Source organism: Macaca nemestrina, chromosome 6 (genome assembly GCF_043159975.1).
Source record: "Macaca nemestrina isolate mMacNem1 chromosome 6, mMacNem.hap1, whole genome shotgun sequence".
In the NCBI taxonomy this organism is placed as follows: Eukaryota; Metazoa; Chordata; class Mammalia; order Primates; family Cercopithecidae; genus Macaca; species Macaca nemestrina.
The window spans coordinates 28,850,932-28,863,852 of NC_092130.1; the positions used below are offsets into that span (position 1 = coordinate 28,850,932).

Below are 12,921 nucleotides of genomic sequence, written 5' to 3' on the forward strand. Positions count from 1 at the left end.
GCCCTGGAGACTGGGTGCCCTTTAGGGAAAAACAAGCAAGGCAATTATCATCTTCTACTCACATGTCAGGCAGACCAGCACTGTGCGCACAAACAGGTCCACCACTAACTCACAGTGCTCGGGTGCTCGGGACACAAAGAAGGGGATGATGATCTCAGCCGGGACGTAGAACTGGAGCGCGTAGGTGAAAAAGATCCCGATGGAGTACAGCAGCTTAACTGACTGGTACAACCTGCCGAGACAGACAGGAGACGTGCCAAGCCTGCTCAGCACACTTACACATCATCAGCAAGAGTGCAGAATGGTCCCATTGCGATTTATTGACACTTATCAAGGCGACAAACCCACACGACCTTCGGACCCAGCAATTTCATGTCTAAAAATTTAGCTCACAGATATCCTCGCACATGTACACAAAAGCTTATATTCACAATATCTCACTGCAGCACAATTTAAGAAGGAAAGACTGAAAACAATTTAAATGTTAACCAGTGGGAACTGGTTAGACAAATCGTGGTGCCCCCATATAGCTTTTAACAAAGTATGAGGCAGAACTCCAGGTGTGATATGAAACTATGCCCATGATATATCACTCTATCATGTGATACAGTATATCACTATCATGGGGACACTTTTATATCACTTTTTTTAAGTGAAGAAAGCATGAAGCAATACAGTATCTATAGAGTGCTACAATTTGTCTTAAAAAAGAAAAAAGAGGAGAAAAAAAATACCCTCGCCCCACATGACAATCTTACATACATTAAGCATCTCAAAAAAAAAAGAAAGAAACTGGGAATATGGTTGCCTCTGAAATGGGAAATTGTAAAACTGGGAATTAGAGTGGAGGGCGAGGGGGTGGAAACTAAATGCTCTCTGTGTACCTTTTGAAAATCTGAATCTTTGCCATGGGTATATGGGTGTATGTGCCTTCAAAAATAAAAACAAAAATGCAATTAAAATGTCACAAGCCTATTTATATCTGTCCCATCCGAGTCAAGTGTCCCTAGAATTAGATGAAGACACTGCAGGACCAAGAGGCCGGAGCAGAATTCCGTCTTTCCATACCACTATGGCTCTCTTCCTACTACTGATTCAGGTGTAGCTTCCAAAAAAGACGTGACTCACCACGGGATATCCCTATTTTATCACTCCAGTGCCTTGACTGCAGAGTAGGAAAAAAGTCTGTGATCAGCTTACAGATCTGACTTGGTCATTAAAAGGAAAGGTCTCCATCCCTAAGCAAAGCTCCACTTTAAACCAGACCCTCATGTGTTAGGCAGCAAGAAACATTTGTCCTCCCTTGTGGGAAATCTATTTAAATGTGCTAATACAGACTGTGTATATGTGCATTGAGTTTCTCTGTGGCTGAACTTAAAATCTAGAAGATGTTCTTATGCTATAAGCAGGAGAACAACCTTGTAAAGACTGAGTTTGGTAAAAGGTCATATTTGCTCCATGAATAGATATTGAAAACTCTTTGGAACAATCTGGTGGCTCTATCATTAAACTCAAAGCAGCCCGAAAGCCTCTGGAGAGCTATGAAGTCTGGACTCAGGAGAGTGACACCTGCAGGGATAGCCAAATAAATTACACCCAAATAGAGGCAGAAAAGTGACAGCAGCTGGGTTTGGGGTGTTAGGAAAGAAGACAGATGCTCCTCTACGGCTTCAGATCACGTGGGCTGCTTCTGTTGCTCCCGATCCATTTATCTTCCAGGGAAAGGTGACACAGTTACACCAAGCTACTACCTGCCTCTTCCTTCTTGGAAGGGCAGAAACGTTTGGAAATTTGAAAGTAGGCACCAGATGGATATGCCAATTACCCTGATCTGATAATTACACATTGTATATATGTATCCAAATGTCACACATACTGCATACAGATATATAATTAGTATGCCTCACGAGTTAAAATCAACTGAAAAAGAATTTTAAAAAATAAACAGCGAATCCAGGTCTATAGCCATACCCTTCCGAATGTGCTCAATCTCATCTGATCTTGGAAGCTAAGCAGGGTCAAGCCTGGTTCGTACTTGAATGGGAAAGCCCCTGGAAATACTGAGTGCTGCTGACTTAAAAAATACAATACAATAAAACAAAACAAAACAAAATAAAAAGCACACCCAGGCAGATCAGCCAGCCTAGACTGAAAGGTGATTCTGATCCGCAGGGCACTCAACAAGCTTCTCAGTGTCTGCTAACAGCTGCTCTCCACCATGAGATGATTAATCTTCAAAACAGGATGGTTGCTCAGCACATGCCCTGGGACATCATCTACCTTTTCAGGAAGCATTTCAATATGGCTCACTATTTCCCTATAATACACTCACCAATGCAAGAGAGGTACGAAAGGACTCCCAACAATCCCCGGCCCACAGCGAGATGCTCCCACCTGCATATCAAGCCTGTGACTACCAAGGGAGAGGCACAACTGATGCTGGGAACCAAATGCAGGTTTGCCCTCCCATCTCCCTGTCCATTTGGAATGGTTTACAGTGAATGGACTAGATACTCGGTCCTTTTGAGCTTAGGAATTCCAAGGAGAAATGGCTTATCCACCGGCTGATTAGCACCACTGGCTTCAGCAGAAGGCTCTACATGAATAACGCAAACAGAATGCAGTCCAGGGCAGCCAGTGAGGGCTGGCAGTGGCAGGAGATGGTGGGTTAGAGTGAAGTGGGCTGGTTTAAGAGATAAGAGGAAAAATCCACACTCTGATCCATTAGTTTTTAAAAATATCCAGTGCTCCTAGGTTTCCATCCTCCCCTGACGTACCAGCAGTTGGGCAGGTTGAGGGTTATGCTGCCTTGGATATTAGCTCCAAATTGCAGGTACCCTAGACATCCCAGACTGATGTAGAGGATGGTGACAATGACCATGCCCAGGTATAGGATGAGTGGGAACTTCCGAGGATCCTTCATTTTGTTTTCCAGGGGTAGAACCTATGAGAGAGGAGTGAGAGAGGAGAGAAAGTGCAGAAAAAAGCAAAGTTAATGGCCAAGAAAAAAAAAATCCTCAGAAAAAAAGTAACTCTTTTATCTCCAGAATTCTCCAGAAGCACATCTCCTCTTTAAAGTTATTTCATCAGACGTTATGCTCTTGGGACTAGAAGGGACTCCGCAGCCCACTGCCTAGCCAGGAAGTCCTAAAAATAAGGGTGGGCAGGACACGAGCCCAGGACTCCTGGCTCAGGACAGTGCTCTGTTCTCCTGCTGCAGGATTCCTGCAGGCTGGGAATGTCCCTTGCCCTGTGAGTGAGGCCACATGGCGATCAGAAGGCCTTCCCACATCATGCCCACCTGGCATCTAACCTGAGATCACAGCTTCCTGCTACCTGTCTAAAGAATGCAAAATATAGGTCAGGGAAAACTGCCACTCTAGCTCAACAGGGGCAAGCACGAGCAGCGACAAGTTAAACCTCCAAGTGAGAGAAGCTGCGGTGCGAAAGACAGCATGACTTCATAGAGGATCTCGAGACACGGGTACTTAACAATGCCCAGTTTCCAGACTCCTATTACAAACCACTGACCTTTGCTGCCTCCTTCATCATAACAGAGGACATTCTTTAACTTTGGTAAAGGCAAAGGAAAGGCCCCTATGAAAATGAGTTTATTTAGGAATTGGGAAAATGGTGTGACTGTGAGGATCTTCACGGTCTGCCATCAACTGGATCTGGCATGGCTAATACGGAAGAGCAACACTGGGCAAGGTCTAGCTGTGCCACAAACTTTGATCTTGTTATTACACTTATTTTCCTGTAGCGCCTGTGGCCATGAGGCACAATGGGTTTGTGCTGCACACACCAACACGATTCTGCTGCAGGCCTGGTGTTCCCAGGGGCCCCCAGTGTCCCCTACCATGTGCTCCAGCTTCAGTTAATCCACATCCATTAGAAACAGCTTCTAAATGTATCTGTCAGTTTTCTTCATACCAAGAATACAAAGAGCCAGAGGGCAGGGAGCCCATCTCCTCCATGTCCTATCTGGCCTGTGACAGCTGCATGAACACAGAGCACACGATGAATACACAGTGTGCAGCCTGGCACTTTACCCTGAGGCAATGAACAAGCTCTAGATCCAAAACCAAGAGTCAATCTAGCAGTGTTCTCTCTCTATTGTAAAAAAGTAGAAATACAAAGAAATCTTGAAGACAAATAATGTTTGCAGAATAACTTTGTGTACAAGTGGTGATGAAACCAAGCAAACAATTTCTGCACTGTGCTGTTAGGGAAAGCTACTAAAAATTTAGCACGAAGTCCCTTAGGATGCCCAGGAACCCAAGGTCTCTGGGCATCTTTCCACACTTTCTCAGCCTCCTTTTTCCAGTCCTGAGTTCTTGGGATCTCTTTCTCACTGCTGAAATATGGGCCTGCTCAGGCTTCTGCCCCGGCAGCAAGAAACCATTTGTGTTTCTGAATTAAAGTGAGATCCTCTTCATGGGCAATGAAAAGCCCCAAGAGAAAGCACAGGGCAAGGTATAAAACCTCAAGGAGATCAGCGATTTACACGTAATCACTCCCAAAGCCTCCCCCATGAGGTCAGAGCCTCAACGTGTTCCATCAACACCACTTGGGTGATTTCTCACGATTCTGACAAAAAATGTGTACAGCTTCTAGGTTTTCTTAAAAGCAAATAAGGTGTCTGGGAAATCAAAAAAGAGAAAGAAGTGCCGTGCCAGGAAGAGGCTCTTCCCATTTGTGGAGCCCTTGGCCAGGAATAACTTTCTTCAGAGAAGAGTTTTGTACCATTATAATGAAAAATACAAATAAAATTCAAATTAGGTAAAATTGAGGGGTAGATTCCTCTTTAGGAAAAGCATTCGGTGAAATCACAGCATGCTGAGCCAGGAGTGAAGGCTGCTTTTTTGCAGGCAGAAAATACACCAAACCAATGTTGTAGGGCAGAGAAATTATTCACACATTTATTGATTCAATAATAAAATAATATTAATAAAATTAAAATCTATTAAACATTTACCATGTGTCAGGGTCTGTGCAAAGCACTTTGCACATATCTCATTTAATCCTAATAACTACGAATCATTAAGTTCACTTTTCAGGAATAAACAATGAAGGCTCAAAGAGGTGAAGCCCTTATTCAAGGTCACACAGCTACTCTATGGCAGAGCCAGGGCTTACCCCCAAGTCAGTCTGACTCTAGACCTTGCCTTCCTGATTGCCATATACTATTGCTTACTGCACACATAGGAGATGAGTGTGCAATGACGGGGCCTTGAATGTAAACATTTTAAAATTACATATAATTTGTCTTGAAAAGTTAAAGCTGGGAAATCTCAATGGAATCCCCAAAACACTATTCACTAACTGACCAGTGAGTCACAGAAGATAATTTCTTTTTTTTGAGACAGAGTCTCGCTCTGTCACCCAGGCTGGAGTGCAGTGGCACGATCTTGGCTCACTGCAACCTCCACCTCCCTGGTTCAAGCGATTCTCCTGCCTCAGCCTCTCGAGTGGCTGTGATTATAGGCGTGTACCACCATGCCCAGCTGATTTTTGTATGTTTAGTAGAGACGGGGTTTCACCATGTTGGCCAGGCTGGTTTCGAACTCCCGACCTCAAGTCATCCACAGGCTTCGGCCTCCCAAAGTGCTGAGATTACAGGTGTGAGCCACTGCGCCTGGCCTCAGAAGATAATTTCTAACAATGTTTCCTCAGCATTCCTTGAAACAGACCTGCAGGACACCAAGGGCACTAGAGAACACTAGCCCAAATCACAGTGCAGCTCTTACCATTCCAATGCCTTCGAATGCAAAAATCGCTGTGCCAAAGAAGAGAGGGTAGGTCTTCCAGGGAGCCACCAAGGGGAGGTGGCTGGGGTCTGGGATCCTCTGAAAGACAGAAAGCAAAACAAAGCAAAAGGCTATACAGAAATTCAAGATTTGAACTCTGAATCAGAGAGGTCATACCTTTCAACAAATTCGAGATTCTCTAAAGGAAGAAAGTCTAATACCTGACATGTTTAGGGACATTTAACCTTTGTATGTTTTTCTCTTCAGGCTAAGAAAAACCCACTTGTTTGGGGGAAAGACAAGCCCAACATATTATTAAAAACTCAAATGTTGGGGCTTGCATAAAAAGAGTCACATTCTTTCACGAGGTAATCCCATCCCAAGAAAGTGAATTCAAGTAGAAAAAAAATCAAAAGATGAAAAACACTGAGCAAAGCTGTTTAATAAAGTAACTGAAAACAACATAAATGCTCCCAAACAAGCATATATTGTATATTTAGTAGAGATCCCAAACAAGGGATCAGTTAAGTAATTAACAACATACCAGCTAAACCACAGAATATATACACTGTTTATTTATTTGGAGACAGAGTTTCCTTCTGTTGTCCAGGCAGGAGTGCAGTGGCGAGATCTCAGCTCACTGCAACCTCCTCTGCCTCCTGGGTTCAAGCAATTCTTCGTGCCTCAGCCTCCCAAGTGGCTAGGACTACAAGTGTGCACCACTACACTTGGCTAATTTTTGTATATTTTTGGTAAAGACAGGGTTTCACCATGCTGGCCAGGCTGTTTGTGAACTCTTGATCTCAAGTGATCTGCCTGCCTCGACCTCCCAAGGTGCTGGGATTACAGGCATTGGCCACTGCGCCTGGCCAGTATGCACTACTAAAAAGTAAAAATTGAGACAACTAAGTAGAACATGAAAATCTACTTATGAAATATTAGGGAGAAAAAAATTTAATTTTAATTTATATATTCACTCTGATACAACTACATAAACACCAAAGATAAAGCTGGAAGGGAAGAGAAAGTGGTAAACTTTCAGATTGGTTCTCTTCCTTTTTCCTCTTCTTTTCTTCTTCTTTTTAAAATTCTTATCAATGAGCTTGAGCACTTTGAAAGTATTACCAAGAAGCACACAATAGGAGTGTTGGAACATGTGGGGAGAAAGAGCAAAAAGAATGTTTTCAAAAATAGGCCAAAAAAAAGGGGCAACTGTTAACTGCAGGTACAATGTTAAGATTGTATAAGGAAGGAGGTTGTGGTGGTTAATATTGAGTGTCAATTTGATTGGATTGAAGGAGGCAAAGTATTGTTCCTTGGTGTGTTTGTGAGGGTGTTGCCAAAGGAGACTAACATTTGACTGGGACTGGGACTAACATTAACCGTGGACTGGGAAAGGCAGACCTACCCTCAATCTGGGTGGGCACCATCTAATCAGCTGCCAGCTCAATCAGTGGCCAGATTAAAAAGCAGACAGAAGAACATGAAAAGGCTAGACTGGCTTAGCCTCCCAGCCTACATCTTTCTCCTGTGCTGGATACTTCCTGTCCTTGAACATCAGACTCCGAGTTCTTCAGCTTTGGGACTCGGACTGGCTTCCTTGCTCCTCAGCCTGCAGACGGCCTGTTGTGGAACCTTGTGATCGTGTGAGTTAATATTCCTTAATAAACTCCCCTGTATATGTACATCTGTCCTATTAGTTCTGTCCCTCTAGAGAACCCTGACTAATGCAGAGGTATAGCTGCAAAATCCTCTACCGAACAAGTCTCCAGTAACAGACTGTGTGGAAGGGGCAGGGTAGGGAGGGGGGATTCAAACTGCTCTATTTTTAAAATTTGGCTTTCTAAACCTCATGCATACATTGCTTCAATTAAAATGAAAATTGATGTTAAAACAGCCTTTTACAATATTTTAAAATTGATTTAACTATATGGATATTTGGATAATACGGGGCATGCTCTTAACAGGCTTCAGAATAATTTCAGGTGAGTAAAAGGAGATCCATTATTAATCTCTGTAACAGCCTTCTCTTTGAAAGATTTCAAAGCAGCGATACTGCCTTTGAAAAAATTTAAAAAAGTTAAATAAATACATTTCCTTGGGCCCCAGCTAAGAAATCTGTTAGGTCTCTTCATAAGAAGCATTTCAATACGTGGAATGAAGACAGGCTAACTGGTATTTTTCATCTACAATGGGACTTGAGAGCAAGAGTGCCCTGTAGTTATTCCTGAGTCATAAATGTGACATAAGTTATTGGAAATAGGTACTATCTGTTGGTTAGTGAATGACTCCTGCTCTTGTTCATACATCAGATCAGATTCAAGTATCAGACCGGGAATTTCACAATCCATGTCTGGGGATATTGTAGGAATGATGCCAGCAGAAGGAGTGTATTATTCTACACACTTACTGATTGCTACTTACCCAGCCAACTAAATGAGAAAAGTTTAATTTATAAAGAAATATACACGTTAAAATCAGCTTGTTATCAACATAGCTCCTTAATTCTACAACACAGTAACTCCTCACTCGTCATCAATAGGTTCTTGGAAACTGAGACTTTAAGTGAAGCGATGTAGTCACTTCCTTCAATGCTGTTTTGTTATAACATTGATGAGGAAAAAAACTGATTTCGCTATACATACATTTCATGGATTGCAGTTTCTAAGAACGTATCAATGATGTTATGTGAGGTCTTACCATATTATCAATTATAATAATAACAGTATTTTGAGAAAATGCTGTTAAATGTACACATGGATTGTGAGATGTACTCTTGTAATTCTGAAACTGTTATAACTATGAAAAAATACATCTCAGAAGCAACGATATGCAGTGATAAAACATTAATTGGGAGCTCCCTCTGTGCAAAGCACTCTGCCTGGAACTCTTCCATTTGAGACTCCACATGCCGAAGACAGAAGGGAACCTGCTCAGGTGGAAGACCTTGGTCTGCTACCTACAATGGCACGTGCATGAGGGGCAAAAGGAACAGTCATGTACGTGCTTAGGATTAGGGACAAAAATCAGAAACACTGAACAGTAGGGGAATCCTCATGGTAAGTGAGGCAAAATGCCAAAACAGAACAGTAGTAACAAGCAGCAGAGGCAGCAGCAACAAAAATGACCTAGAGGGAGCATATTTAGCTGTACGACACATCAAAATGAAGCAATTACAACACTATGGGCAGTGACTACATCAAAACACAGCCAAATCTCCTCCCCCATGCTGCACTCCGGGTAGACGGCACTATTTGATCACAGCACAACTTCTGGCTAAGCCCAGAGGAAGACTTGGAATTGCTCTCAAGAAATCAGCAGGGCTGCCCTTATGCAGACATTGCTCTGTGTCCTGGTTGTACTATAAATAGACATCACTCTGGATGGATACTACCAGTTGGTTGGGACTGAGACGCTACAAGAACCCAAATTCTCATCCCAGCCCTCTGATCACGGCAACCACCACAGCCTGACTACCTGCAATGATTTAAAACTAAATGCAGCAGGTGTACCTGTCTATGGGGAGTGGTGTCACTCAATTCATCTTTAACGTCCACTGGAGTGTATCCAAGGTGCTCTTGAGAGCTCTAATTACAATGTGAAATCATGGGTAAATATTTACCCTTCCTTGTTTGGTAATGGAAATGGTCTATCGTGCATTCACAGGCCCTCCTTCCAGTCTCATAAAAAAGGGACGCAGAGAACTATTTATGTTTAAAAAAATAGTTCTGCAGAAGAACAGTCAATATCTGCCACTCATCTGACTTACCATGATGAAAAAACAGTCAATATTCACAGAGCACAATGTTAATCTAAACTGATAATGTCATTTGCTTAGCACAATAAGTTCTGCTTTTTATGAGCCACTGTTTTCCTGGAAACTATTAGTGGATGACTGGGTCACTGTTAAGCAGACTGTATGAAAATGAGGTAATATTCACCTGTCAGACTGACCAAAATAATACTAATATAATTATACTATATATAAATAATACTAATATATAATATATACTATATATAAATAATACTAATATAATATAAATAATACTAATACATCCAGTATTAGTTAAGGGTGGAAAAATGGGCATGTAAATACTGTAGAAGAGAGTCTCTATGAAATTAGGAAATAGCCTTTGGAAAAAACAACTTGGTAACATAAAAAAAAATCGAAAGTGCACACTCTTCAGTAATTACACATCTAGACAAATATCTTAAAGAAGTATTTATACAAGCCCACAAAAAGGAATGTGTAAGAACATTTCACTGTCTTAATACTGAAATAATACTAAAAATTATCAATCACCTGATAGCCACTGAATGGGGACTGGTTAAATAAACGGCAGCAAATCTCTACTCTGTGATACAATGTGACAGCTAACAATAACAAAGTAGAGCCAGGAATACTAACCTGGAAGGCTCGCTAAGGCATTTTTAAGGTGGAAAAAAGCAAGGTAGATGAACATGTAACTTTACAAAATTATGTTTCAAAAACGAAAACAAAATATATTTTAATGTATTTCTCGATACATTACATGGGCTGTAAATCCATCAACAGGATCTAGAATGAGACAGACCAATCACACAGAGCGAGTCCCTGAGAGGAGACTCAGGGTGGGGACGTGGTATTCAAGAGGTATTTGTGTTGTGTGCATTTTAATGAATATGTACTGATGAATTAGTTGGGGAACTGAATTTAAGTATCGTTTTTAAGTTACTCTTTTATTTACCTGCTTTTACTTTTTTTCCTTTTCTCAAGCCTTAGAAAATGCATTGTCATTTTCACGAACAGTCATAGTGTTTAAGGGCACATTTTTCTTAGCCTGATCTCCTGATCTTCTACCCATCTGTATACAGATGTTCTCTCTCATGCCACCCCACAGACTTGCCTGCATGGGCTAAGTGAGGGCAGGGAACAAGTGAATTTATAATTTTGACAAATAAAAATTAACTGGAGTTGATAAGGAATTACTTATCTAAACACATGTTAGAAAAATTAATTTTTATTTTAATCTTAATAGTTTCCTCTGTTTTCCAGTTGTATAGAATGATCATGAATTAACCATCTAATTGAAAAAAGTCTAAACCAGTGATTCCTGGGGAGTGGGGGGCGATTTTGCCCCCCAGGGAGGTTTGGTAATATCTGGAGACATTTTTGGTTGTCATAACTTGTGGAGGGGTTGCTACTGGTACCTACTGAGTAGAGACCAGAGATGCTGCTAAACATCCTACAGTGCACAGGACAGCCCCATAGCAAAGAATTATCCATTCCAAAATGTCAGCAGGGCACAAGATAAGAACCTCTAATCTAGATGTACCAGTAGTAACATATAACTATTTACAGTCTACTTACATATATATATATATATTTTGTTGTTGTTGTTGTTGTTGTTGAGACAGAGTCTTGCTCTGTTGCCCAGGCTGGAGTAGAGTAGCGGCGTGATCTGGGCTCACTGCAACCTCCGCCTCTCAGGTTCAAGCAATTCTCCTGCCTCAGCCTCCCAAGCAGCTGAGATTACAGGATCATGCCACCACGCCTAATTTTTGTATTTTTAGCAGTAGAGACAGGTTTTACAATGATAGCCAGGCTGGTCTCAAAGTCCTGACCTCAGGTGATCCACCCGCCCCGACCTCCCAAAGTACTGGGATTATAGGCGTGAGCTACCGCACCTGGCCTTTTTAAGATATTGAATTAAGACGATAGGGGAGGGCCTAGGCACATACCTGAACAATGAACTGGTAGATCATGATCAAGCTGACCAGCATGGTGATGTTGGCCAACAGGGAGAAGACTGACAGGGCTCGGAGGTTCCTGATGAAAACCAGCAGCACCAGGAAGGGCAGGAAGGACAGCATGTAGAGTCGCGAGTCCATGGTGGGGGTCAGAATCACGGTCTCGTTGTTGTGGCAGTTATTGGTGGTCCCATTGGCCGCTTCTATCACCTAGAATGAGGGGAAGGAAGAAAACGGAAACACCTCTCAAACAACAGAGGCCAGTGGATCCTCTGCTGGAACAGGTTCCTGAGGAAAGGCTCACATGTGTGAACAAGGCCTTTTAGAATCTGTGGCCAGTGAGCCATCTTTAGAGATCTTCACGACTATCATCAGCAACCCAATTGTCTGAGCTAGGTTTGATCATATGTACCTAGGACAGGAGGATGGACAAGACATGTGGCGGCTTCTCTATGCCCGAGCTCTTTCCCTGGGAATCAAACAGAAGACGTGGTTCCATGTAAAATGTTAAAACTTTAACTCTTTTGTTGACAAAAGCTGGCTTGGAAAAAATCCTAAACAAAAATTTCAATCATCTTTTGCCATCCTCTCTCCTGTTTTTGTTTTTGCTTTTTTTTAACCAGGTGCCTACCTGTTTAAAGTTGTCAGCCAGAAACACGAAATAGACACAGCAGAATCCCAGCTGAGTGACAATCAGGAAGAAGTCCACAACATGTCTGGACATGGGGAAGGAAGGAATACAAAGACTGTTACAATACAAATGCAACACTCCCAGAAGGGGAGGTGTTTTTCCTTTTTGTTTTGTAACAGATTTAGGGAGTACAAGTGCTGTTTTGTTAAACGGATATACTGCATAGTGGTAGCGTCTGGGCGTTTAGTGTAACCATCACCCAAATAGTGTACCTTGTACCCAGTGTTTTTTTTAACAGTGCTTTTCCCCAAGCCATCACAGACCCTTCCTGGCAGTGACAGGGCTGAGCATGCCCTGGCAGGAGAAGAAACCATGCTAGGTGCCACCGGTCGGGGGCGTTGGGAAGAAGGTGAGGGAGGTGCTGTCTGTGTGGTTTCCAACATCCCCTTCCTGGCTTCTTGTCTGGAAAGCTGCATGAGGTCAGACACATGCACAGACACCATGACCACTGCCCAGCCCCTTAGCCTCCTCTCTACACATCTGCCCAACTATCCCATCTCACACTTTTTTGTTTACAGGGAGCCTTTGACATAAAACACCAGAAGTAGTTTCCTTCACTGTCTCTCTAACTTGGATACAAGAACCAACCAAGTCCCACATTAAGGACACAGAAACTGATGTGCCAAAAACAGATTGCTGGTTGAACAATAGCAGCTGGTAACAACCTAATGGATCATCAAAAGGAGAGTGATTAAATTATAGACTGTTCTTAAATGGAACATTACACAGCAGTTAAAAAGACTGTGTTAA

The 12,921-nt window shown here is 42.3% G+C and overlaps 1 protein-coding gene across 13 annotated transcripts in view; it reads right to left on the reverse strand.

Annotated features, from left to right (window-relative positions):
• LOC105466844 (solute carrier family 36 member 1) overlaps positions 1-12,921 on the reverse strand; it is a 233,569-nt gene that overhangs the window by 188,205 nt on the left and 32,443 nt on the right. For 12 of the 13 annotated variants that reach the window (XM_071098196.1, XM_071098195.1, XM_071098197.1 and 9 more), the window contains 5 exons: positions 12,112-12,196; positions 11,472-11,690; positions 5,751-5,849; positions 2,778-2,944; positions 63-232 (listed from right to left, as the gene is read on the reverse strand). In XM_071098196.1, the coding sequence (XP_070954297.1) occupies positions 63-232; positions 2,778-2,944; positions 5,751-5,849; positions 11,472-11,690; positions 12,112-12,196 (740 nt within the window). The remainder of the gene's footprint in view (positions 1-62; positions 233-2,777; positions 2,945-5,750; positions 5,850-11,471; positions 11,691-12,111; positions 12,197-12,921) is intronic. The other variant, XM_011715931.2, reaches the window with a different exon arrangement.